Source organism: Oncorhynchus tshawytscha, linkage group LG06, assembly GCF_018296145.1.
Source record: "Oncorhynchus tshawytscha isolate Ot180627B linkage group LG06, Otsh_v2.0, whole genome shotgun sequence".
NCBI classification, from domain to species: domain Eukaryota; kingdom Metazoa; phylum Chordata; class Actinopteri; order Salmoniformes; family Salmonidae; genus Oncorhynchus; species Oncorhynchus tshawytscha.
This window is the reverse complement of record NC_056434.1, coordinates 19,947,956-19,975,520: the sequence shown is the minus strand read 5'-3', so window position 1 is coordinate 19,975,520 and position 27,565 is coordinate 19,947,956. Positions and strand designations below refer to the sequence as shown.

Sequence of the window (27,565 nt, the reverse complement as noted above, 5' to 3'; positions counted from 1 at the left end):
AAGCAGCGGCTCAGGAGCCACTAAAGAGGACCCAGCACGCAGCACTGTTTACACTACCAATGCGGTTGAGTTACACCATGTACAGTAAAATGAGCTTGACTGCCAGTAACTCTAGTCACTTACCAACAAAAGCATCATTTCCTGAAAGCTCCTCCTCCTGCTCCCCTCCCCTTTGCTCTCTCCCCAGCACCTTAGAGCATTGAGGAACTAGACTACAATCAATATGACTAAACCTCTATGCAAATACCTGTCAGTCCAGCCGTAGCAGGAAATGTGGTGTGTTTTAGGGCAGTGTTTTCTGCCCAGAACTTACCTGTAGTCTGCGTTGTTCAAATGTGTGTGTTGGGTGTTCTGAGCTGGTAGGGCCATCTGCTATTGGGAAACATTACAGCTGTGAGGTGTTTCCACAGCTCCAGCACATGGAACGATCTGTCGTTGTAACGGAAAGGTGAATTAGGGGTGTGTGGTCTTTCCGCCCAAAGCTTTTGGACTCATGTCTTCTATTCTGCCGCTTTGGACTAAACTTCATTCACAGTTGGGACGACCTCTTCCCAAGGTAAGGTTGGTCATCAGTTCTTTATGTTGAAGTGTGTAAAACAGGAGCTCTGTGTCTGGGGTGAACAATAATATATAGATGTTTGCGGGATGGCTGTTTTCATTTATTTGTATTTTTTTACCGATGTGTTCGTTTGAAACTGACTGTCGCGTAGGTAATGGAGAATAAGTAGGTTAGGTGTTATCTGGTGGACTGGTTTGGTTATTTATTTGTTTGCTTTCTGGAATGGGTTATTATTTAATGTTCTTCCTTCTCCTTCCACCTCCTTGGTAGAATAGAAATCGTCAGTACACCTAGGCCTCACCTCTTCTGCCTAGCTTGCATTATGGCCTCCTCTGACCTATGTAGAATTAACTAAAGTTGGGTTAAGTTCAGACATGTATAGCCTAGGCTACTGCTCTATCAATAACTACTAATTACATGTTCATGTCAACAACAAAAAATCTGCTGCACATTCTCTTCTTCACTCTTAGACATTGGACTGCGTTATATTCAATATGCTATTATAAATAAATAGATGATTATTGAATGAATATTATATCAAGCATATTGGTGGTTTTAGAGTTTGTTCTGTTTCACATTGGGCTTCCTATGCTGCTCGTCCCTGTTGGTGTCTGCCAATCACGATAAACGCTGTCTGGACCACAGCCTTCCAGTAAGTCCTAGAACCTGATAGCTGCGCATGACCACCATACATACAGCAGAAGTGCCACGCTCTCTCCTCATCTCTCTATTCCAAGTATAGAGGACAGAGCACAGTCATACATTCTCTGAATGTTTTTTGTTCTAAATTAATCTGGAATGTATACGATTCATGTTCATTCAGCTAATCACATGATTTGGCTGCAAGGTTGATATTATCAACAAATTCAGTGCTTTCATCACTGCACATTTTTACAGTTGAATCCGTGCGTCATGCAGTGGTCTGTGTCATGCTCTTTCATTGACGTCCAATGTACGCAGACAGACGGTATTTCTTTCAACAAGTGAATGTAGAGTCCACTGTAATACTTTCCCGGTCCAGAGGTGGTGTGCATGTGTGTGTCTCTCTCTCTCCGTCTTGTCATGTCCACTGCAGATACAAGGGAGTCAGCACTATTTTAGGCCCAGAGTGGCAGCAAGGCATGTTTTACTGGAACTGGGAGAGAGGAAGGTTAACTGAGTTCATGGGCTTCTGGTGTTGGAGTGCCAGTGTGTGGGGTGGGATTTTAGAAGGGGCTTTTTTTCTTAAGCCAATTCCATTCCAAATCAAAAGAGAAACTGGCATTAAAAGTGATATGTCATTGTAATTTGGTTAAAACCAGGGGTTGGAAGCAAAATTATTTTCCAATTGTTTCATTCTGAACAGAACCACACATTATTTTGCATTCCATTCCACTGTTCCAACCAGCAAAATAAAGTTCTGAACCGGTTTGAACCAAACAACTGTTTATCGTTCCTTTCTGTTCCTTTTAAAACCTCTGAATGAATTTTATTTTGACATTAAATGACTTCACCAATGGATAGAGCAGCTTGCTATGGAGCGGGCAAGCTATATACATGCATTGGACAGACAAGTAGGGTGCAACATGCGACTGACATTTTGCAGGTGAGGAGAGCGCTGGGCATGAAACACTGGGTATTTTTGTTATGACATGAATTATCTGAATTAGGCTCACAAAATTATACCTACAGAGCAGCAGCTTCTATGGAGGAACTTTGAATGTCTTTGAAATTCAGAGTTGGCGTAACTAACGTTGAACAAGAGCTAGCCCTTGACCATGACTCTCAGTTCCATTACATTACACATAATACTGCCTAGAGTTTTCCAGAGCTAAACCAGAGCTAGCAAAACAAGCTTGTGTGTGCAGGGCGGCACCAGAATTAAAATAAAAAACATGTCTTACCTTTTGGACTTAATAAATCCAATGTCAAACGTGATAACTATAGAATACTTAACCAGCATTGAAAAAGTGAATCCATTGTTCTCTAATTCATTTCTGAATCATGCATGTAATGTCAGTAGCTACAATAGACAATGCATGCTTCATGGGGAGGGGCAGGTAGCCTACACACACACAGTGGCAAAGATGTTCAGCTGGTAGGCAGGCAGCCACTGGAAGTAGTTTGAGTGACAGTGAGGGCTTTGCGTATGTGCATTGTTCTGTTTTTTGTGGGACTGGAAGAAAATGCCCGGAATGTAAAACAACGTTATTAACCGGTTCCCATGCTTTTAAAATAATGGTTCTCTTCCAGAACATTGAAGATCACTTTCATTCTCGGTTCTGGTTCTGTTCCTTGAACATTTGCGTTTGTTTTTCTGTTTTCTTTTATTTGTTCCCTTGAACTGGTCCTAACCCTGGTCAAAACTGAAAAGATTTTTGGATTTAATTTATTTTTGCCTATTTAGTGTGTCCATAATATGCATATTGACATTGTAAGTGTTGTGGAGTGTGATGCAATCTTAGGCTGCACAATAACCACGCAATTCCTGGGAACTGAGTTATCTGACGTCAGGACCTTGATGAATCCATTTCCCTTAAACCATGAGAATGCAGGCTCACATCTTCCCCTACCCCAAAACACACACACACAACTGCACGCACAGAATATCAACTTGACCGGTTTTGTTTCCTCTTAGGTGTGTGTTGCTTTTATTTGTTCTGATTCCTGAGTCACACGTGGTGCTGGTTTACGGTAAGCTTCAGAATCCCACCCTCTTTGTTTTTCAGAGACAATGGGTGCATCTCAATACTCCTTTCTGTCGTCTGCACTGTTCTGAAGAAAGAAAGAAAGAAAAATGGGTGAAAAGTGATATGAATATCCACCATTAAAAAAAGTGATATCACCTGTCTAGTTCTTTCACAGTGCAGATTTCGATAAAGAAAGAAAGCAGGAGAGGAAGCCACATTATACTATTGACCTGCTCCCAGTGTGTGTCAGCTGCTCTCCACCCAGCCCTTCTGTACTTCCTATTGGCAGAGAGATCACTGGGGCCCCTGACTGCTGGCCTCCTATTGGGCTAACCCTCTTCCCTGTCGGGTGACTAGCTTATTCAGATTTCTTATTAAAGCTGACTAAGTTGACTGTGAGCTCATTGTTGCGGGGAAGAAGAGAGGTGTTCCGTGTAAGAGAATTGAGCATTGCGTAACATTCAGATATAAATTAGCTGTTTACACCATACATTATTCTCTGGTGTGTAGAACAGACATTTCTACATTACATTTCTCTTATCTTAACGTTGTACCTGCATTTTATGGTGGTGCTGAGAGTCTCGTTCTCTCCCTGCCAACCCAGAAAAGACACAGCCATCACAGCAGGCCTCATAGCCAACTGGATAATTTTTTAATCATTCAAATATGATAGCCTGCTATGGCATCCTTTTATTATTGAAAAGTGTGCAAGCATTGGACAGTTCCAGAGGCCAGCTTCCCTTCTTTCCTGTGGCTGGGCAGGACGTAAAGGCCTCTGTGGGTATCTCTGTACAGCATGTTAGGTGATGTGGGTAACAGACTGCCTGGGATAAAATCATCCAGACCGCTCTGTGGCCCCAGGCCATCCGTCAGGCTCAGGTGACAGCAGTAGGTACTGGGTTCCATACAGGGACCACGTGACCCACACAGGCCCCTGGAGATAGGTGGGGCTTCCTCCTCCTGCCGTCACTCCTACACAACAGTTGCTGACCCCGGGCCCAGACAGACACTGATTTTAAGGTGTGTTTTACATCCCCTACCTGGAATTGAAAGGTTAGGATTGAGGTAGGGGAAGTTGTTTCCACACAAGCTACTGCTGTTGGGAGTGTTTCAACCAGCTGTGTTGGCATCCGGCACTGTGGACAGTGATGTCATCAAATTGAGTCCACACGGGCTGGCATATTGGAACTTTACAGAACTACTTGGCTCCTGACCTTAATGCCATGGGATTTAAAAGAGCCATGATTGGAGAAAGGCTGTACAGTTGATTTACTTTTTAATAAACCACACAGCAGTGGAGAGGAAAGAAGGAAGTCTGCTACAGCAAATGTTGGGTTGAAAAACATCCAAACAAAACAACATGTCTTGAGACGTACTGGATGTCTGTGTGACTCTCCACTTCCTGGGCTGGCTGAGTAGAGGGGGATACCCTGGCTGCCTCGTCAGCTTCTTTGGAGGAGCAGGAAGAAGAAGAAGTTGTGATGGTGGTTAGGGTTTCAGGAAGTCTGCTTATTCCCTCTGGGGAGGAGGAGGAAGAAGAAGAAGTTGTGATGGTGGTTAGGGTTTCAGGAAGTCTGCTTATTCCCTCTGGGGAGGAGGAGGAAGAAGAAGAAGTGGTGATGGTTAGGGTTTCAGGAAGGGTTTCAGGAAGTGGTGGTGGTTAGGGTTTCTGGAAGTCTGCTTATTCTCTCTGGGGAGGAGGAGGAAGAAGAAGAAGTGGTGGTGGTTAGGGTTTCAGGAAGTCTGCTTATTCCCTCTGGGGAGGAGGAAGAAGAAGAAGTGGTGGTGGTTAGGGTTTCAGGAAGTCTGCTTATTCCCTTTGGGGATGAGTAAGAAGGAAGTGGTGGTTAGGGTTTCAGGAAGTCTGCTTATTCCCTTTGGGGAGGAGGAAGAAGAAGTGGTGGTTAGGGTTTCAGGAAGTCTGCTTATTCCCTCTGGGGAGGAGCAGGAAGAAGAAGAAGTGGTGGTTAGGGTTTCAGGAAGTCTGCTTATTCCCTCTGGGGAGGAGCAGGAAGAAGAAGAAGTGGTGGTTAGGGTTTCAGGAAGTCTGCTTATTCCCTCTGGGGAGGAGGAGGAAAGAAGAAGAAGTGGTGGTTAGGGTTTCAGGAAGTCTGCTTATTCCCTCTGGGGAGGAGGAGGAAGAAGAAGAAGTGGTGAGGGTTTCAGGTGTCTGTTAGGGGAGGTTTCAGGAAGTCTGCTTATTCCCTCTGGGGAGGAGGAAGAAGAAGGTGGTTAGGGTTTCAGGAAGTCTGCTTATTCCCTCTGGGGAGGAGGAGGAGGAAGAAGAAGAAGTGGTGGTGGTTAGGGTTTCAGGAAGTCTGCTTATTCCCTCAGGAAGTCTGGGGGAGGAGGAAGAAGAAGTGGTGGTTAGGGTTTCAGGAAGTCTGCTTATTCCCTCTGGGGAGGAGGAGGAGGAAGAAGAAGAAGTGGTGGTGGTTAGGGTTTCAGGAAGTCTGCTTATTCCCTCTGGGGAGGAGGAGGAAGAAGAAGAAGTGGTGGTTAGGGTTTCAGGAAGTCTGCTTATTCCCTCTGGGGAGGAGGAAGAAGAAGAAGTGGTGGTGGTTAGGGTTTCAGGAAGTCTGCTTATTCCCTCTGGGGAGGAGGAGGAAGAAAAATAAGTGGTGATGGTGGTTAGGGTTTCAGGAAGTCTGCTTATTCTCTCTGGGGAGGAGGAGGAAGAAGAAGAAGTGGTGGTGGTTAGGGTTTCAGGAAGTCTGCTTATTCCCTCTGGGGAGGAGGAAGAAGAAGTGGTGGTTAGGGTTTCAGGAAGTCTGCTTATTCCCTCTGGGGAGGAGGAGAAGGAAGAAGAAGAAGTGGTGGTGGTTAGGGTTTCAGGAAGTCTGCTTATTCCCTCTGGGGAGGAGGAGGAAGAAAAAGAAGTGGTGATGGTGGTTAGGGTTTCAGGAAGTCTGCTTATTCCCTCTGGGGAGGAGGAGGAGGAGGAGGAAGAAGTGGTGGTTAGAGTTTCAGGAAGTTTGCTTATTCCCTCCGGGGAGGAGGAGGAGGAAGAAGAAGTGGTGGTTAGGGTTTCAGGAAGTCTGCTTTTTCCCTCTGGGGTAGGGGGGTGAGGAATAAGTGGTGGTTAGGGCTTCAGGAAGTCTGCTTTTTCCCCCTGGGGTGGGGGGGTGAGGAAGAAGTGGTGGTTAGGGCTTCAGGACGTCTGCTTATTCCCCCTTGGGTGGGGGGGTGGGGGGGGTACAAACCTAGGATCAGCTAACCCACACCACCAAATAAAAACCTTTACTATTAGTGGATAAAATGTCAAACTGACCTAAGATGAGTGTAAAACGGGCAACTTCATCCGTGAGCTGAAATAGGCCAGAGAGAAACACTATTGTATGTTACGACTTCCTGAAAAGATAGACATACCTTCTAGAGCTGAACCGAGAAGAGCCATGCCTTCTACAGTTGCTGAACAATGACCAGCCTCATGTCTTATCAAAACCCTGCTATGTAAAGCTAATATCATTATTTTAATTATGTTGGGATTTTTTTTGTGTGTGTGTGTGTCTCTCTCTCTCTCTCTCTCTCTCTCTCTCTCTCTCTCGCTGTGGTCACATCCAGGGGGTTGTATCATGTGATTGAAGGATTGTGGAAAGGAGGCCTACAGGTACTGTATATATGGGCTTGAATGTGGTTTTTCTCTCTGTGTGGGTCAGGATGATGAGAATGCTGGGTTAAGCACTAAAACAGGAGAACGTGAAGTGTAAGAGGAACCTGTGAAGGACTGGCTTTGTGTGGTGACATGAGGACTGACCCACAAACTGGGAACTAGCCGACCAACACGCAGCTCTGCCGTTTCATAAATGAACGCACAACTTGTCCTGGATTTTCACTTTGAAATCCTTTTCTCTCACAAAGGCCATACACTGTCTGCTACCACTCACTCTCTCACACACACACGCATGAGATGTGCATGCACGGACACACACCACTCACTCATTCACAGATTTCTCCATGTTTCCCATCGCTCGCTCGCTCACTCTGCCATCTCCATGTTTTGTCCTGTGAGGATTAGGAGCCAGGCAGTCTGTGGCTGTTGTTGGCCAGATTACCATCAGTGCAGTTGGAATTCAGGCCTTATCTCTGCCTCACAGAACATCATCTTAGCTGCAGCACCAGCCGCATCGCTGCGGGAACAAATAGTGCTTTACCAGTCACACTTGCCTTGCTTCACATATATTAAGAAAAATACATTCCAGTCTGCTCGGGTTATTCTCTCTCCCTCTACTCTCGCTCTCTCTGTGAGTGGAGATTAGTGGAGCTGGGGGTCCAATTGGTTGATGATTTTAGAGAAGAACGACCTTGGCCATGATGTTTGGTGTTTGGGTAGGGGGCTGTTTCTGTTTGTTCGTAATCAAAGCTCTTATCCTGGCTCTGAGAGGGAAAGGCTGCCGTCTCATCTTTGCTTTGATGATAAGGTTTGTCCTCTCAGAGCAAGAGGGTTGGCGCAAGAGGGTTGGAGAGCAAGAGGGTTGGAGAGCAAGAGGGTTGGAGAGCAAGAGGGTTGGAGAGCAAGAGGGTTGGAGAGCAAGAGGGTTGGAGAGCAAGAGGGTTGGAGTGGTGGGGAAAAGGACGTCATTATTTCTGATATCTGACAGTTCATGACAATATCAATTTGTTAATCAATAAACAAAATGTCTGAAGTATGAAGTGGTATGTGCATGTTACATCGTCTGGTCTTTTTGTGGTGAGTCTAATTGTAGGTAAGAGCCGTAATGAAGGGTGCCTAGTTTCTAGTGTAAGAGAGTATGAAGCCCTTCCTTATGTTCACTGTAGGATGGAATTCATCACCAAGCTTGTGTTTCCACTGTAGGAACTGCTGGCAGTTGGGGGGAAGGGTGTAGTATATGTCTGCCTCTGGTTACATTTTGTTCCTCCTTGTTTACTAATCACTCTTCTGCCGGAACAGCCACGTTTCTTGGAATGGTTGTGGGAGGGGCACTGGTGGAGGAATGGAGGGGGGAGAGTTTCCAGGGATCGTCTCGGCTTCTCTTCCTCATTTCTCTTCTGTCACACACAAAAAATGCAGCTGTTCCATTTTAGCTGGCCACAGGCACAAAACTTCAAGAGGCTGCTTTCAGAGCTCAAGTCTGATCTTGCCCTAGCAGAGCTAACACATGCACAAGTGCACACACACAACCAGGAGTGTAATCGGAGCGCTTCCAGTAAACACTGATTAGCTGAGTGCTGTGCCCTTGTGAAACCTCTCTTTAGGAGCTCTTTACCACCCTTAAGTCACATTCATATCACACACACAACCAACCGCACCACTTATTCTGCTCCTCTGACCTTGTAAACACACACACAGACCCTGTTGGCCGGCTTCTAGCCCCCTTAGGGTTCCCCTAGAGCTGCTATCCTGCCTATTAAAGTCCCTGTCCTGTCCTCGCTGGTCGGTTGTGAAACCTCCCAGCCTGGGTTGTGTACGTACATTACATGACCAAAAGTATGTGGACACACCTGCTCGTCGAACATCTCACTCTAAAATCATGGCCATTAATATGGAGTTGGTCCCCCCTTCGCTGCTATAACAGTCTCCACTCTTCTGGAAAGGCTTTCCACTAGAAGTTGGAACATTGCTGTGGGGACTTGTTTCCATTCAGCCACGAGCATTAGTGAGGTCAGGCACTGATGTTGGGCGCTTAGACCTGATTCGAAGTCGGCGTTCCTATTCACCCTTAAGGTGTAAGCTCTTTGCACTTCTGGCAGGCCAGGCGCCTGTAGGCTGACTTCGGTCGTCAATTGAATGGCGTTTCCTCCAATACATTGGTGCAGCTGGCTTCTGTGTTAAGCAAGCAAATGTTAAGGAGCGTGGTTTGGTGAGTCATATTTCGGAGGACGCATGACTTTCGCCTCTCCCGGGCCCGTTGGGGAGTTGCAGCGATGAGACAGGATCGCAATTGGATATCATGATATTGGGGAGAAAAAGGGGGTAAAGAAAAAGGGGGTAAAGTACAAAATGAAACAGTTGACCGGAGCAGCTCTAGCAGGGCAGAAATGTTATAAACTGACTTGTTGGAAAGGACGCATCCTGTGATGGTGCCATGTTGAAAGTAACTGAACTCTTCAGTAAGGCCATTCTGTCAATGTTTGTCTCTCGAGATTGCATGGCTTAGTGCTCGATTTTATACACCTGTCAGCAACAGGTGTGGCCGAAATAGCCGAATCCACTAATTTGAAGGGTGCCCACATAGTTTTGTATATATAGTGTATGTTCTGTAGTATGTAGAGTGTAGTCAGTCTGGCTAGGCCCCTTCTTCCTACATAATCTAGTAATGTACACAGCACAACTGTACTCGTATTGACCGTGGAAAATGTTTTAGTAACAGCTTGTGTGACGTGCATGTTTTCCATTCTTTATTAGGCTCCATTTTGAGTGTATTTCTCTGCTGTAGGATCTTACTGTGCTGGACAGGGTGTCCTACCTGCTGTCCCTAGTCAGTCCTTTGATATTAGATAATGTTTTATTCCAGGGTGTATATCTGTTTTAGGCTGCTGGGTCATCTGTGGTTGGAGCCCATGCTCCTGTTATGCAACGCTGGGCTAAGTTGATGCATTGGCCTCTGGGTGGTTCCACTGAATTGAAGTGTGGGGGTGTGGGAGCCTCTACCAATGACCGACCAGCCAGTCATACTGTGGGAACACTATACACATAGTTTCCAACTCTTGTATTTAAGCACACACTCACACATACAGTACATTAACCCACACAAATACATTTACGAGCACACGTGTGTATTACATCACCACATACACACTCTTTCTCTCACGCACACACACACCATGTTGGGTACTAGACATGGCATCTCCTCCATGGGGCTTGTCTCTCTCTCCCTCTCTCTGGGTCCATGTCTCAGGGGGTGCCTGTGGGAGGTAGTTAGTGAACATGGCAAATGGAGCCACTACAAAATGAATGGAGAGGGTCTGGAAGGCAGCCATGCCTGAAATGAGAGACACAGACGCTCCACACACACATTCACATCTGTCTAATTAGGCTATGCTCTCCAGAGAGAGTGGTATGTTGGCTGAGGACCAGGCCTAGTGTGTCGTCATGTCCCTCCCATAACCTCTGTATGAGAAGTACAACTGCTCTGTTATGCTTGTAGAATAAGATTTAGGTCAAATTTGTTGTCACAAAATCATCATGCATAATATGTTATATTGCATAATGAATATTCAGAACATACTGGAAGCAGTTTGATTGTACAGTGTGTGCTCTTTGGCATTGGATATTTTTTTGTAATAACAATGGTTAACAGGGTACTATAAATCAAGGAATAATCCCACAGTACAAAGATAAACAACTGTCCTTATAAGGTGCCAGCAGCACTAACTTGATCCAGAAAGGAGAGAATGAACTAACATATATTGTCTGTTGTCCTGTCTCTGTTTCCAGAGCCTGTCCTGCATCGATGACCTCTCCAACTCTCTGTTCTCCTCTCCGGCCGACTCGCTGTCAGACTACACCGATGCCCAGGCCTTCATCCCCACAGATAACCTGGCCCACGTGCCCACGATATGGGACATAAACACACCAGCACAGAGCCAGCTGGAGGTGAGGGGACCTGACTACGTACACACACACACACTCTCTCACTCATACACACTCAAACACAGAAATAACCACGTCAGAAAACACACAAAAGCCGTTTTCTTTTTCTCACACAAAACAACGAAAACATGCATAACTGCCTTCAGAAAGTATTCACACCCCTCAACATATTCCACATTTTCTTGTTACAGCCTGAATTCAAAATGTATTAATGACAAAGTGAAAACATGTTTTTAGACAACAAAAAAATATTTGTTTTCAAATGCATTGAAAATGAAATACAGAAATATGTCATTTACACAAGGATTCACACCTCTGGGTCAATACTTTGTAAAAGCGCCTTTGGAAGCATTACAGCTGTGAGTCTTTCTGTGTAAGTCTCTACGAACTTTACACACATGGATTGTGCAACATTCACCCATTATTATTTTCAAAATTCTTCAAGCTCTGTCAAATTGGTTGTTGATCATTGCTAGACAACCATGTTCACATCTTGGGATAGATTTTCAAGTAGATTTAAGTCAAAACTGTACCTCGGCCACTCAGGAACATTCACTGTCTACTTATTAAGCAACTCCAGTGTAGATTTGGCTTTTTAGGTTATTGACCTGCTGAAAATGTAATTAGTCTCCCAGTGTCTGGTGGAAAGCAGACTGAACCAGGTTTTCCTCTAGGATTTTGCCTATGCTTAGCTCCGTTACGTTAATTGCTTTGCCATATTTTTTGTGGCATTACTCTAGTGCCTTGTTGCAAATAGGATGCTTGTTATGCAATATTTGTATTCTGTACAGGCTTCCTTCTATTCCCTCTGTCAATTAGGTTAGTATTGTGGAGTAACTACAATGTTTATCCATCCTCAGTTCTCCCATCACAGCCATTAAACTCTGTAACTGTTTTAAAGTCACCATTAGCCTCATGTGAAATCCCTGAGCCGTTTCCTTCCTCTCTGGCAACTGAGTTAGGAAGGACACCTGTATCTTTGTAGTTACTGGGTGTATTGATACACCATCCAAAGTGTAATGAATAACTTCACCATGCTCAAAAGGGATGTTCAATGTCTGCTTTTACAGTTTTTACCCATCTACCAATAGGTGCCCTTCTTTACGAGGCATTGGAAAATCTCCCTGGTCTTTGTGGTTGAATCTGTGTTTGAAATTCACTGCTCGTCTGAGGGACCTTACAGATAATTGTATGTGTGGGGTACAGATGTGGTAGTCATTCAAAAATCATATTAAACATTCCATTTATTATGGGACTTGTTAAGAAAATGTTTACTCCTTATTTAGGCTTTCCACAATAAAGGGGTTGTTTACTTACTGACTCCCGGGTGGTGCAGAGGTCTAAGGCACTGCATCTCAGTGCTAGAGTTGGCACTACAGTTGGCACTACTGGTTCGATCCCAGGCTGTATCACAACCGGCCGTGATCGGGAGTCCAATAGGGAGGCACACAATTGGCCCAGCGTAGTCCGGATTAGGGGAGGGTTTGACCGGGGTAGGCTGTCATTGTAAAATAAGAATTTGTTCTTAACTGACTTGCCTGGTTAAATAAATAATACATTTAAGCTTTTTATTTTTGTATTAATTTGTGAACATTTTGAAAAACTTAATTCCACTTTGACATTATGTGGTATTGTGTGTAGTAGGCCATTGTAGCACAACAAATTGTGGGAAAGTAAAGGGGTGTGAATACTTTCTGACGGCACTGTACCTGCTTCACCACACACTACTACCTAGATAACTAACACCACTATGCTCATACCCACGCATACACACTCACTCTTAACACTAAACATCAAATTCACATCATGTGCAGTTGGTAAGTGTTGCCTTTAGGGGTCAGATATGTTTACAACCCATCTCGGTAAAGAGAGCATGGTAGCAAATTAACTCAGAAATGGGAACGTTTGAGTCTTTGTATTTTTCCTATAGGTTCTGTTATTATTTTATCCTTTATCTAGCTGGCTGTCACGGACAAGATCACTCTCTCTCATGTTGTGTTTCCAGATGTTCCCACATATTCATGACATACAGTCACTCTCCACTCAGTGTGACTGGTACCTTTTCATTAGTTTGTGTTTGTTTTTTGTTTGTTCTCCCTGCAGCTGAATGCCAACAGGTTTCAGGATTTGAACAGTTTGGAGGATATCGCTGCCATTATCAGCACCCCACCTTTGGGAGGATACCAGGTAGCCTCAACCCTTCAAATCTAATCAGACCTAAATTAGTCAAGTGACTGACTGAGGGCCCCGTTTTGACAGGCATAAGAATGTGGAGGTGGAGCCAACACTGACTGCATCATTTTAAATATGCTGCACTAAATTCAAAATGAGTTTGGCATAAATGTTATTTGTAAAAAAATTTTACCCCCTTTTTCGATCATGTCTCATCGCTGCAACTCCCCGACAGGCTCGGGAGTCGAAGGTGGAGTCATGCGTCCTCCAAAGCATGATCCGCCTAACTGTGCTCAGTAACACCCGCCAGTTTAACCCGGAAGCCAGCCGCACCAATGTGTCGGAGGAAACACTGTTCAACTGGCGACTGGGGTCAGCCTGCAGGCACCCGGCCCGCCACAAGGAGTCGTTAGAGTGCGATGAGCCAAGTAAAGACCCACCCGCCAAACCCTCCCCTAACCCAGACGGAGCTGGGCCAATTGTGCGCAGTCCTATGGCACTCCCCACCATGGCCGGTTGTGGCACAGCCCGGGAATGAACCCGGGTCTGTAGTAACGCATCTGGCATGCAGTGCAGTGCGATGCAGTGCCTTAGATCGCTGCCCCACTCGGGAGGCCCCGGCATAAATGTTTTAATTCGAGTGAATTGTTGCTGTATTTTTGCGGACTTTCCAAAAACAGGTTTTGAAATAATATATTGAGTAAAGCAGCCGGTTTTGGTAACTTCTTTGTCGAAATGAATCTTCCTGTGAGGCGTTGCTCTTCAGAGTCCTTCTGAAACACTGAAGGCTAATGATCTGATGTCTAATCAGGCTCCCATTGATATTAATGAATTAACCTTATTAGGTTAATTATGTCCAATTAGCAGTCACCCTGTAACCATCCACAAATATTTTGATTGTTCATTTCACCTCACATGTATCTTGTCCAGTAGGTTGAAGATATTTTACTGACATCTCTTCCTCATCTGCACCGATCTGAAAAGAAAACAGGGGCATTTGCTTTTCACCTGTCCAGTTGTATCATACCAGTGTCGATGGCGAGGAGACCAGTAATGGACAGGGTATTAACTACATGACCTGTGTCCCCTTCCTTCAGCAGACTCAGAGAAACCAGACTCCGGCAGAAGAGGAGGCAGAGGAGGAGGAGGAAGAGACAGAGGAGCTGGGACATGTAGACACCTACGCTGACTACAAACCATCCAAATGTACGCTGCCCTACACTACTATCAAGAACAACCTATTTATCCTGTTTTATTTCCTTTGTGGAAGGAATTATTATTTTGCAGTAGTAATATTTTTCTGTGGTATTACTACACATAGTTTCCTCATAATAAAATAATAATACCATCTGATACTGGTAGTTAATCTGTGAGGGGCTGAGTAAGGTTTTGTCTGTCCATTCAATCTTTTAACTATTTTGTCCTTCCTCAGCCACCATAGGGATCTCCCACCCAGACATAGTGGTGGAGACCAACACGCTGTCCAGTGTCCCTCCACCTGACATCACCTACACTCTGTCCATTCCTGACTCCACCATCAACTGTGGCCTGCTCTCTGCCCTGCAGCTGGAGGCCATCATATACGCATGCCAGGTAACACACCACTCTATTACCTCTGACCCCTGACCTCACACATCTGGTCTGACAGGAACAATTTTGTTCTTGGGAACTACAGTATGTGGGTCATGCAAAAAAGGGTAGAGTATACATTGGTTTTAAACACCTGTTTGCTGTATTACCTACTTCAGCTGTGCTTTTGATATCTTTCTATGTAAGACGTTTGTTCGATGGGATGCTGTTGTATTAATTGCCGGTCTTCATAAGAGTGTCTACTAGATGACTAGAATGCAAAGTGTTAGTTAGTGTTTCTACTTGCGTGGACACATGAGGGACGCTGTGCTCCCTGTGTGCTCCCAGCAACACGAGGTAATTCTGCAGAACAACCAGAGAGCAGGCTTCCTGATAGGAGACGGGGCCGGAGTAGGGAAAGGCCGCACAGTGGCCGGCATCATCCTGGAGAATTACCTAAACGGGAGGAAGAAAGCGCTATGGTAAGACACTAGATACTCCACCCAATGCATTACCCAGCCTAGCTCTGTTTCTCCCAACCTAATAGGTTTCTCCTACCAGTACGTAGGAGCAGGTCTCCCTGTCTAACAGATTTAGATGTAATAGTTTTGATTGTAAAACGTTAGTTGTAATGGATATTGCTTCAGGAAGGGGCCTTTGTGACCTGTGTTAGAAACCATCACTGATAGTCAGTGCCATTGGTTACTACAAACTATAAAACAAACCTATTCAGTTGTGCTCCACGGTTGTTTTGTAAAGATGTACTCGTTCTCCTCTTTCCCCACACAGGTTTAGTGTATCCAATGACCTGAAATACGACGCAGAGAGAGATCTGAAAGACATAGATGCTCCCACCATTCCTGTGCATGCCTTAAACAAGGTGAGTGTTTAAGGAAAAGCAAACCACACTCCAGATCAATATTTCTTCTCAATCATTCATATCCATCAGATTTACCTAATGTCTTTCCCTGGCGAAACCTGTGATTATGTTATTTCCCTGTAGATAAAGTATGGAGACACAGCTACCTCAGAAGGAGTCCTGTTTGCGACATACTCTGCACTGATCGGGGAGAGCCAAGCAGGTGGGCAGCACCGCACCAGACTCAAGCAGATCCTGGACTGGTGCAAGCCCGGCTTTGATGGAGTTGTATCCTTGTATACTACATTATCACCTTGCTCAATGACCAGCATTACCTGAAAAATCTAGCTGGCCATTTTAGAAGAATGGAAGTACTGCATCTGTTATCTGCTAACACGGACTAACCCCAAGCCCTAAAATGTGAACATACTTGATCAATAGTTTGGATGATATTGCCACTTCTGTCAGTTCTAGCATGGCATCAAGCCCAGTAACTAGTGATAGGAGAGCATACATCACTCAATGTTTACAGTTCATTTTGTAGCTGCAGTACTTTGTCCTTGACCGTGTTCCTAGATTGTGTTTGACGAATGCCACAAGGCCAAGAATGCTACGTCCACCAAGATGGGCAAGGCCGTGCTGGACCTGCAGCACAACCTGCCGCTGGCCAGGGTGGTTTACGCCAGTGCCACAGGTGGGCCTTTCTCACACTGTGCCTGAACCTCTGTCTTCTCTTTCACTATCGCTCCTTCTCACAATACCTGTACTTTAGGACTGTTTTGTCCTCTGTGTTTCCCTTTCTCAATCTTATTCAGACTGTATTTGTCTTCCCTCTTCCTCTCTCTCCCTGTCTCTTCGCTACTCTCTCCCCCACCCGCTCTCGCTCTTTCTCTCTCTGTATCAACATCTCACCCCTGCTTCTCTGTCTCCCTCTAGGTGCCTCTGAGCCAAAGAACATGATCTATATGAGCCGCCTGGGGATCTGGGGCGAGGGCACGCCCTTCAAGACCTTTGACGACTTCCTGCACGCCATCGAGAAGAGGTCTGACTTTATTCCACACGTCATTTACCTGATTTATGTCACCTGTATCATATTATTCAAATGTTTATGATTATCTATGTTGTGAGAATGACATCTTGTGATGTTGTGGTTACCAGACCAGTCCTGGCTTCCAGGATTCAGCATCGCTGACAGGGCGCCTGTGGCTTTGATTTTTGATTGACAGGGGTGTAGGCGCGATGGAGATTGTTGCCATGGACATGAAGGTGAGTGGGATGTACATCGCCCGGCAACTGAGCTTCTCAGGGGTGTCCTTCCGCATTGAGGAGATCGGTCTGGACGACGACTTCAAACTGGTCTACAACAAAGCTGCCAAACTGGTAAGACTGACTTGATAGTGTGTGCGTGTTGATTTAATTTATTTGCTAAGTTTATTTGGATAACGACATTGCAGAACAAAAACATTACTCTTAGAAGTGAGAAGTGATGCATTGCAGCGTTGATACGTTTGAAAACAGAAGTCAAGACATGACACAAAAGTCATTGAAATGAAAGCTGGAAGAGGTGGCGACCCACACACTGTTCTAAAAAGAGAGATAAATCCAAAACTGAGGCTGAAATGCAAAAAAAAAAATGTTTTAGTAGGACATCATGGTGCATAAATAATTTATACTGTGTAGGAAAGTGCATAAATAAGAGGTGAAAACCAAATAGAAAAGTTTTGGCATCAAGCCATCATCAGTGTGACTGGTGGATGGCAGGCAGCTTTGCCCCAGTGATGTACTGGGCCGTATGCACTACCCTCTGTAGGGCCTTGCGGTCAGAGGCCGAGCAGTTGCCATACCAGGCAGTGATGCTCTCGATGTTGCAGCTGTAGAACCTTTAAAGGATCTCAGGACCCATGCCAGATCTTTTTAGTTTCCTGAGGGGGAATAGGCTTTGTCGTGCCCTCCTCAAAACTGTCTTGGTGTGCTTGGACCATTCTAGTTTGTTGTTGATGTGGACACCAAGGAACTTGAAGCTCTCAACCTGCTCCACTACAGCCCCGTCGATGAGAATGTGGACGTGCTCAGTGCTCCTTTTCCTGTAGTCCACAATCATCTCCTTGGCTTGGTTACGTTGAGGCATAGGTTGTTATTCTGGCACCACCCGGCAAGGTCTCTAACCACCTCCCTATAGGCTGTCTCGTCGTTGTCGGTGATCAGGCCTACCACTGTTGTGTCGTCTGCAAACTTAATGATGGTGTTGGAGTCGTTCCTGGCCATGCAGGCACAACCGCATGGTCAGGCATGCAGGAGATTGTCTGTATGTGTATGTAGAAAGTTGTCAGATTTTTGTAAAGTGCAAGAGTGCAATACTACCCTGTTAGGGTAAGATAACTAGCTTGTAAAGAGCAAGGAGACTGACCTATATATGTTTGTCCTTCTCAGTGGGCGGAGGCGCTGGCCGTGTTCATGCGTGCAGCGGACGCGCTGTGTCTGGTCAGCAGGAAGTCCCTGTGGGGTCAGTTCTGGTCTTCCCACCAACGCTTCTTCAAATACCTCTGCATCGCCGCCAAGGTTCGCTGCCTGGTGGAGCTGGCCAAGAAAGAACTGAAAGCTGGCAAGGTGAGACTGACCAGCATTTATGTTCATTTATTCAGCCTTTATTTTGTCATTCATTTTTAAGATAAAAATTCTTGGCCCCCTTTAAATCTGTACTCAGCCTCTGGTTGACTTCCAAGAGGTTAGGAGTCACCATAAAGCATAACTTGGTATCCTAGGTGACCTCCCTGAGGCCAAGGGTCAATGGCTTTAAATTCAGCCATCAATGGTTTCAAATGATCAATACATTTAATATAAGGCTCACTCTGACCCTAGTGCTCTTGACAACATTGATTAAAGGTTTTTATCAGAGGCCCGGAACACTTGGAGAACAAACAGATAAGCAAGAGTATTTATGCCTGCCCTTGAGGAGGTTGGCAGATTGGTATGAACCTCTCAGAGGAATGTGTCTATCTCCCCATATGCATCTGTCTATTGTTTGTCTATTAAACCTTTAAATATAGATGTCTTAACATGGTGATTCAGCATTTTCCATACCGGAGTGTCATTTAGATGGGAATCTCTGGCCAAGAGGCATTATCACAATTATCCAAGCATTTGATTGGACAAAGAAAATCATAAAGGAAATAGAGCCATGTTTTAATGTTTTTTCCAGGTTGGTATGTTTTAGTGTGACGCTCTGCTCATGTATCTTGTTTCTCCCCTTCCCAGTGCATCGTGATTGGTCTACAGTCCACAGGAGAGGCCCGAACCAGAGAGGTCCTGGATGAGAACGATGGGCACCTGGACAGATTCGTATCTGCAGCAGAGTAAGTGTGTTTCTGTGCCCGTGGCTCTCTGGGTAAGTATAGTATTAGAGCAAATAGATTTTTGGCTCAGCCCTGATTCAACTCTCACACACACCACCACAGCTTCCATCTAGTGTAACCGGGGCTTTCCAGCCTGACGCGCCTGTGGTTTTCATACAAATAATTTGTTTGTTGCCAGGTGAATGACCACTTCCTGGTTAGAAAGCACTCCATTTGTCACTCTCCAGCTGCAGTCAAAGGTTCAGTCTGAACCCTTCAATTTTCTTCTTCAGTACACACTATCTGAGGGTATATGGTGAATCTGCCCTTAGACACTGATCCACAGTCAGTTAAGTTGTTTCCCCGCTAATGGTTAAGGACTAGGATTTGGGGAGAGTAAGCTGATCCCAGAACTGTTCCTGCAATCAAGTTAAACCGGGAGCATACCTCTGTGTCAGACTGGAAATAACGCTGTGTGTCTGCCTGCCTGGACCATCTGAACCTGGGAGACATGAAATGCATATGATGAGGCCAATCAGAGCGTGTCACTCATCTCTATAACCTGTCAGAACTGTCTTTACGTTCTGTCAGCCTTCCACGGTGTCAGATTGAGAAGATAACATGTGTATGTCTGGTCTTTTCTCCTCAGGGGTGTGTTCAAAGCTCTGGTACAGAAACACTTTCCCTCCGAGAAGCAGAGGAGAGAGAAGGCACGTGGAAACAAGAGAAAACGTACGTTAACTAAAATAGTAAAAACTCTGGGTTCCTCTGGTGAGGTGTTTGTTCTGTCTGGTCCAAATAAAACTTTGGACTGAGTCCAAAGGTGGGCACTGCCCCCATCCCCACTGTACTCAGCAGCACTGCCTTGTTAACAAATCCAGGGGAGAACCCTGTAATGATAATCATAACAACTCTATTTGTGACCAGATTTCTCAACGGGGGCTTATGTCAAATTTAATTGACTTCAAATCCAGTCAGTCTCAGTATGTATTATTCAGGTAAAGCCACTGAGCCACAGTCTGAATTAGCTCATGTGTGTTTTCTGTCCAATAGGTAAGCCCAGGGGCCGGCAGCCCAAATTCCCAAAGCACACCATGGTTCATCTGGGGGGTGTGATCAACATCAGTGACGACAGCAGCACAGACACGGACGGCATGGACACCGACTCCAACTCCTCGCCAGACTCCCTGATGGACAATAACGATGACGTCATCTTCGTCCAGCACACCAGCTGTCACACAGGTACTAGATTTCGACTCTCCTTTTAGCAATATTTTGAATTGGTTCAGACCAAAAATGATCCACAGGTAAAAATATACACTGCGTGTACAAACTATTAAGAACACCTGCTCTTTCCATGACATAGACTGACCCAGCTGAAAGCTATGATCCCTTATTGATGTCACCTGTTAAATCCACTTCAGTGTAGATGAAGGGGAGGAGACAGGTTAAAGAAGCATTTAGACATGGATTGTGTATGTGTGTGCCATTGAGGGAGAATGGGCAAGACAAAATATTTAAGTGCCTTTGAACAGTATATGGTAGTAGGTGCCATGCGCACCTTTTTGAGTGTGTCAAGATCTGCAATGCTGCTGGGTCTCCCGTATGTATCAAGAATGGTCCACCACCCAAAGGACATCCAGCCAACTTCACACAACTGTGGGAAGCATTGGAGTCAACATGGGCCAGCATCCCTGTTGAAAGCTTTCAACACGTTGAGGCTCTTCTGAGGGCAAAAGGGGGTGCAAATCAATATTAGGAAGGTGTTCCTAATGTTTTGTATACTCTGTATGTTATGCAATGCACGCCTTGTGTTGAAGTCTAGGCAATAATTTAAGACAAAGAAAATGACAATAAAGGAACAGATGCATTTTAGCTCCACTGTACTCTCTCACACACACAGACAGTAAAAGCACTTAGCAGACATTTGGGGACATCTTACCGTGCTCGCTCCCTTTATGGCTGACTCTGTTAACAGTCGTTAACATGCCTCTGTCTGGGGTTGGTTGGGTTCCTAAAGCCAGTATAGAGAAGATGAAGCAGAGCCTCCTGAACAAGATCGCTGACCTGGGAAAGGAACTACCTCTGAACACTCTGGACGAGCTCATTGACCAGTTTGGAGGACCAGAGATGGTATCGGAGGTACGTACACCTCTGTTACCGGGCTGGGCAGGTGCCACATAACCTTATGTCAGAGAGTACATATCAGACAAATCAGACAAATGTGAGATGAGAACCGGTATGTTTCCTGTTTAGAGATTTGTGAATGATTGTTCAATTTTGCTCTGAGGCACTCATTGACGACCTATGTTGTAGATGACGGGTCGTAAGGGTCGCGTGGTGCGGCGTCCTGACGGAAGCGTGCGCTACGAGTCGCGTGCAGAGCAGAGCCATACCATAGACCACATCAACCTCAAGGAGAAGGACCGCTTCATGTGTGGAGAGAAGGTGAGACACTGGACACTAGAACCATTCTACATGTGAGCCGAAGGATCTCACTCAAACTGTGTTTGTTTGTTCTTGCTTAGAAAATCATGATCCTGTGACACTATGTTCTATGACGGGATATGATGGCATTATTCTATGTTCTGACCGGATGTGATGGCATTATTCTATGTTCTGACCGGATGTGATGGCATTATTCTATGTTCTGACGGGATATGATGGCATTATTCTATGTTCTGACCGGATATGATGGCATTATTCTATGTTCTGACCGGATATGATGGCATTATTCTATGTTCTGACCGGATATGATGGCATTATTCTATGTTCTGACCGGATATGATGGCATTATTCTATGTTCTGACGGGATATTATTCTATGATGATGGCATTATTCTATGTTCTGACCGGATGTGATGGCATTATTCTATGTTCTGACCCGATGTGATGGCATTATTCTATGTTCTGACCGATGTGATGGCATTATTCTATGTTCTGACCGGATGTGATGGCATTATTCTATGTTCTGACCGGATGTGGCATTATTCTATGTTCTGATGGGCATTATTCTATGTTCTGACCGGATGTGATGGCATTATTCTATGTTCTGACCGGATGTGATGGCATTATTCTATGTTCTGATGTGATCTTATTCTATGTTCTGACTGGATGGCATTATTCTATGTTCTGATGGCATTATTCTATGTTCTGACCGGATGTGATGGCATTATTCTATGTTCTGACCGGATGTGATGGCATTATTCTATGTTCTGACCCGATGTGATGGCATTATTCTATGTTCTGACCCGATGTGATGGCATTATTCTATGTTCTGACCCGATGTGATGGCATTATTCTATCTTCTGACTCGATGTGATGGCATTATTCTGTGTTCTGACCCGATGTGATGGCATTATTCTATCTTCTGACTCGATGTGATGGCATTATTCTGTGTTCTGACCGCATATGATGGCATTATTCTGTGTTCTGACCGCATATGATGACATTATTCTATGTTTTGGTGTGCAGTGTTACAGTGGTTTATCTTTCTCTCCTCCATCCCTCTTGCCTTCCCAGATGGTGGCCATCATCTCAGAGGCAGCCAGCTCGGGCATCTCCTTGCAGGCAGACAAGCGGGTGAAGAACCAGCGTCGGAGGGTCCACATAACCCTAGAGCTGCCCTGGAGTGCAGACAGAGCCATCCAGCAGTTTGGTGAGTCTGGAGACTACCAGGGGTTAAAGGTCTTTTGGACTTTTTTCGGCTGTTTGGGCACAACACACATTTTCTCGAGGCAAGCCGAAGCCCCTTCATTGGTGATTGGTCAACTGTAGGGATTCTTCAATTAAGTATTTGTCATTCAATGAGAGACGACTCGTTTTCATGCACATTTTTTTATTGAGAAATACTGCACCAAACATCTTAGTTAGATACATTTTTTATTATTTTTATTTAACCTTTATGTAACTAGGCATGTCAGTTAAAAACAAATTCTTATTTACAATGACAACCTACCCCGGCCAAACCTGGACAATATTGGGCCAATTTTCCGGCGCCCTATGGGACTCAATCACAGCCGGATGTGATGCAACCTGGATGTAATATTGCGCGACTAAGATCTCCTCTGCAAAAACGTCATAATTAATTACAGATTTCTGGAGTTATCTTAGATTAATTATAACTATTTTGAGGAAGTGTATATTGGCAATGGCATCTCAAAATGGACAAACATTACTCTTGCTTATTTTTTCTAGTTTTTCAAGCGGAGGTCTTTTACGGGAGTATGCACACTCGTTCGGTTCGTGGAGTTTGACTAGGCAACAGCCGAACTGAAGCATGCTGACGCCTTTAGGGGTCAGGGTCAGAGTTGGACTTAATGCAGGTTACACACCCTGTCACACAGACGTCTCTCTTCACACAATCCACCCTGCTAGAAGTGTTTGTTTTTTATTGTTTTTTTATTTGACCTTTATTTAACTAGGCAAGTCAGTTAAGAACAAATTCTTATTTTCAATGACGGCCTAGGAACAGTGGGTTAACTGCCTGTTCAGGGGCAGAACGACAGATTTGTACCTTGTCAGCTCGGGTATTTGAACTTACTAGTCCAACACTCTAACCACTAGGCTACCCAGCCGCACCGGCTACACGCTAGCCTCATAAAATGTCATGACATTAGTATTGGCTGCCTCTTCAAATTGCCTTGCCTAAAGACAGATTTAATCATTTGATGAATATCAAATTAAAATATATTTTGTATTAGGATGCGATTCTAATCATTGGAATGAGTCACTTTTATAATGGTGTTGTGAAACTTTACTTGGAGGTGTTGCAGTTTTGTCTGGCTGCAGGGAGAGAGGTGTGTTGAACTAAATTAGAATAATATAATTATTCTTCATCTCCGCTGCCGTCTGCTAGATATAATTTTGCACCCAATAACAACAGTGGAAAAGCGGGCATGTGCACCCACACATCGTGGGCCGTGAATTAATTGTTTGCAATTAGCTAACTGCCTGTAATTCCTTCCCGTTAGCCACGCTCCCTTGGGGAGCTGAACTCACTGCATGGGTTGGCATGTGTGGGCACTCACAACGGCAAAACACGCACACACACACATTTAGGTGGCCTAGGATTTCCACTTTAAGGTCCAAGTCAGAACTTGGAACTTGAATGACGGGTTTAGATATGGTACGATTGTTCCAGGAAAAAGATGTGGTGAGTGGAAACTTGGACCCGTTCCGAAATGGACCTGGGGCTTTCACACCCGGATAAAATATGCATCCATTTATTTATTTTAAATATAGAGACCTGTTCCACATCGACCGGGTCAGATCCAGATCCGATCTGAGTGAGGGAAGCAGCACACCAGAGCTGGTGAGGTGCGAGAGGGAGAGAGGCTGCAGTACATGCACTTTCTCATCCTACAGTTACAAATAACAACTCCATTCAGAATATTAAGTAGCAGCCTGCCTGTTTGGCTCTTTGTCATTGTAGCCTATCCTTCTCCTTTAACTTTTAATTACATCATTTTAATTCCATCTTCCATTGATTAGATATCTCCTCACTTTTGCCACACATGGAGTGATGCTCTATGACTAACCTATTGCCGCTTTGATGACTCATGATTGGCCAACAGCAAGCTACACGCTCCACTCTCGTGAAAAGCAAGAGCAGCAGCATAAATGATGAAAGGCATCCCTCTCTCTCTCTCTCTCTCTACTGCAGCAGTCACTTTCAGATCTGTACGGGCCCACCTGGACATGTCAGTTAAAATTACACATACCCGAGACCTGTGACAATAGTCTCAGATCTGACACAGTCCCGTGACATAATTTAGAATTCTGCATCCGACCCGCTTGTGTTCCGGATTGTGATTCGGGTACAGGTGGATCCGTGAAGACCTCTAGAGGAAACACAATTCAGAGACCGATTACCCAGGAAATCCACATTTGCTGACATCATCCTCTGTTCATTGAAATCAACCTACCCCACAAACCAATATCTTATTTTTCTAGCTTTTCCCTCTTGTACACTATGATACTGAACAAAAATATAAACGCAACATGCAATAATTTTAACGATATTACTGAGTTACAGTTCTTATAAGGAAACAGTGAATTTAAATTAATTAATTAGGCCCTAATCTATGCATTTCACATGACTGGGCAGACGCGTAGCCATGGGTGGGCCTGGGAGGGCCAACCCACTGGGGAGCCAGGTCCAGCCAATCAGAATGAGTTTTTCCCCACAAAAGCAGATTATTACAGACATAAATACTCCTCCGTTTCATCAGCTATCTTGGTGGCTGGCCTCAGACCATCCCGCAAGTGAAGAAGCCGGATGTGGATGTCCTGGGCTGGCGTGATTACAAGTGGTCTGCAGTTGTGAGGCCAGTTGGACGTACTGACAAATTCTCTGAAATAACTTTTGAGGCGGCCTATGGTAGAGTAATGAACATTCAATACTCTGGCAACAACTCTGGTGGACATTCCTGCAGTCTGCATGCCAATTGCATGCCCCTCAAAACTAGATACATCTGTGGCATTGTGTTGTGTGACAACTGCTTTTATTGTCCCCAACACAAGGTGCACCTGTGTAATAATCATGCTCTTTAGTCAGCTTCTTGATATGCTACACTTGCGAGGTGGATGGATTATCTTGGCAAAGGAGAAATGCTCACTAACAAGGATGTAAACAAATGTGTGCGTATGGAATATTACTGGGATCTTTTATTTCAGCTCATGAAACTTTGGACCAACACTTTACATGTTGCGTTTATATTGGTTGAGTATAGTTCCTCAGAGTCTGCCTGTTCTGACTGATCTTCCTCCTCTGTGTGTGTGGTCCTCCAGGTCGTACCCATCGCTCTAACCAGGTGACGGCTCCAGAGTACATCTTCCTCATCTCTGAGCTGGCCGGGGAAAGACGCTTCGCCTCCATTGTGGCCAAGAGACTGGAGAGCCTGGTACGTGCTGTTGCAGCCTCCTTTACTACAGTCTGATCTATCTACTATGGAATCCCAAAACTACATGTGTAATAAGTCCTCATTTTATTCGAGTGAAGATTGAATTGCTGAGCTTATTACTTGGGGGCTGTCTTTCTTCCAGTAGTCCGTTTACTTCCCCACCACTGTCCCATTGACCAGACACTTTCAAGGTCACAAACTGCTTTCACACAACATTTCAAACCCAGGAAATTCCTCATCCTCCTTTGGTCTGAATAATAAGGTTATCAGACATTGGAACGCACCCATGTCTGGGTAGTTATGAGACAGTTTTCCATATTTCATTGTAATCTCTTTACTCCAGTCATTTATTTTCCTTGTCTCTCTGGAGGGAAGGGGGTGTTGTCTCTGCCAGGCCTGTACGGTAATCCAGTCTCAGAATGGGATACATCATGCCCAGGGCCCAGCTTCTCTTCTTTCCCTCCTTGCCAGCCTCTGTCTACCTTTGTTTGGCTCCCTCCAGATCAGCAGTGATCTCACATCTGGCAGAAACATCCCTTTGTTTTTATCTCAGAACATTCCTTTGTGTGGGCACCAGCTAAAGCAGTTGCTGGCTTCAAGTGGACCTTCAGTCACAATCTGTGCACAACACTCAATGTCTTGGCAGTCATGTCAATTCACTGCCTCTATGCTTTACCTGTCTGCTGCAGTAGAGAAAGTTGTGTTTGTAGCTGGTGTGTTATCAGTCCGTGACATAAGGCTGTAAAGCTAACCGTGTTTGTTCCTGTTTCTGTGTCCAGGGTGCATTGACCCACGGTGACAGGAGAGCCACAGAGTCCAGAGACCTGAGCAAATACAACTTTGAAAACAAGGTCAGCGCTGGCTACAACTATTACATGCAAGATCATGCTTCCTTTTGTACAGAAGCCTAATTTGGCATTAAGTGTGATTGGTTGTGTTGGAGGTTCTGGGGGGAGGGAGCGCTGACCTGTTAGATGACCTGGTTTCCTGCCGTGTGTTTCTGCAGTACGGTACCAAGGCTCTGGATAAGATCACGAAAGCCATCCTGGGCCACATCGAGAGCAAGGTGTCCCCTCCCAAAGGTTACCCCGGGGGTGATGCTCTGTTCTTCAGAGGTATGTTGAGTGCATGTAGGAAATTGTCCCAAACATTATGCAAGTCCAAAGCTACATTGAAATAATTGTTGTATTACCTGTTTCAGACATGAAGCATGGCATGATGGACGTGGGTATCTTCTGCAAGGAGCCACGGTTTGGTCTCAGCACTGAGAAAGACTGCAGCATCACCAAGTTCCTCAACAGGATCCTGGGCCTGGAGGTCCACAAGCAGAACTCTCTGTTCCAGTACTTCACCGACAACTTTGACTACCTGATCGAGAAGGACAAAAAGGAGGGCAAATACGACATGGGAATCCTAGGTATGGAGTCCAACACTCACGCTTAAAACATGACTGAATAAAATGGTGCCCTTTCCCATAGGTTGTAAAGCTAAATAACTCTCCACACTTAGAACAAAAGGCTGCATTCTATTGTATGGGACTACTACGCCATACAGTATATACTCCTCCATATATTAAAATAAATCTACCTGCCTACTTCATTTGGCCTTCCTAGAATGTCTTTCCATGAACAGCAGCATGAGGCTGATGGTTTGGGATGGTACCGAGTCTCTGTATAGAGATGCTAGGTATGTCTCCTGACTAGAACTATGTGTCCTGTTCTGTTAGATCTGGCCCCAGGTAATGATGAAATCTACGAGGAGAAGCAAGAGACCTTCATGACAGTGGGAAACCCCCAGGACGGACAGGTCGTGCTCTACAAGGTACTCCCGTGGTACATTATTGTACAATCAAATTATCTCGCTATATTTGACAGGCACCTCATATAGATTTGCATGTTGATCTTTGTTTTGTAACTAAATGAGTGCTGCTGGTTCTCTGGTCTGAA

At 45.0% G+C, this 27,565-nt stretch overlaps 1 protein-coding gene across 7 annotated transcripts in view; it reads left to right on the top strand.

Moving 5' to 3' along the window:
* Window positions 1–27,565, top strand: part of LOC112252228 (protein strawberry notch homolog 2) — a 98,438-nt gene that overhangs the window by 65,653 nt on the left and 5,220 nt on the right. For 3 of the 7 annotated variants that reach the window (XM_024423285.2, XM_024423281.2, XM_024423279.2), the window contains exons 5-26: window positions 10,628–10,786; window positions 12,887–12,970; window positions 14,053–14,161; window positions 14,388–14,548; window positions 14,873–15,006; window positions 15,314–15,404; window positions 15,528–15,671; window positions 15,960–16,077; window positions 16,320–16,425; window positions 16,610–16,763; window positions 17,814–17,990; window positions 18,639–18,736; window positions 19,365–19,447; window positions 19,769–19,957; window positions 20,736–20,857; window positions 21,032–21,163; window positions 22,237–22,372; window positions 25,507–25,619; window positions 26,399–26,470; window positions 26,626–26,734; window positions 26,821–27,036; window positions 27,346–27,440. In XM_024423285.2, coding sequence (XP_024279053.2) covers window positions 10,628–10,786; window positions 12,887–12,970; window positions 14,053–14,161; window positions 14,388–14,548; window positions 14,873–15,006; window positions 15,314–15,404; window positions 15,528–15,671; window positions 15,960–16,077; window positions 16,320–16,425; window positions 16,610–16,763; window positions 17,814–17,990; window positions 18,639–18,736; window positions 19,365–19,447; window positions 19,769–19,957; window positions 20,736–20,857; window positions 21,032–21,163; window positions 22,237–22,372; window positions 25,507–25,619; window positions 26,399–26,470; window positions 26,626–26,734; window positions 26,821–27,036; window positions 27,346–27,440 — 2,802 coding nt within the window. Of the gene's footprint in view, window positions 1–188; window positions 557–10,627; window positions 10,787–12,886; window positions 12,971–14,052; window positions 14,162–14,387; window positions 14,549–14,872; window positions 15,007–15,313; window positions 15,405–15,527; window positions 15,672–15,959; window positions 16,078–16,319; window positions 16,426–16,609; window positions 16,764–17,813; window positions 17,991–18,638; window positions 18,737–19,364; window positions 19,448–19,768; window positions 19,958–20,735; window positions 20,858–21,031; window positions 21,164–22,236; window positions 22,373–25,506; window positions 25,620–26,398; window positions 26,471–26,625; window positions 26,735–26,820; window positions 27,037–27,345; window positions 27,441–27,565 lie in introns of those variants that run through there. The other 4 variants (XM_024423286.2, XM_024423280.2, XM_024423284.2 and 1 more) reach the window with 4 other exon arrangements.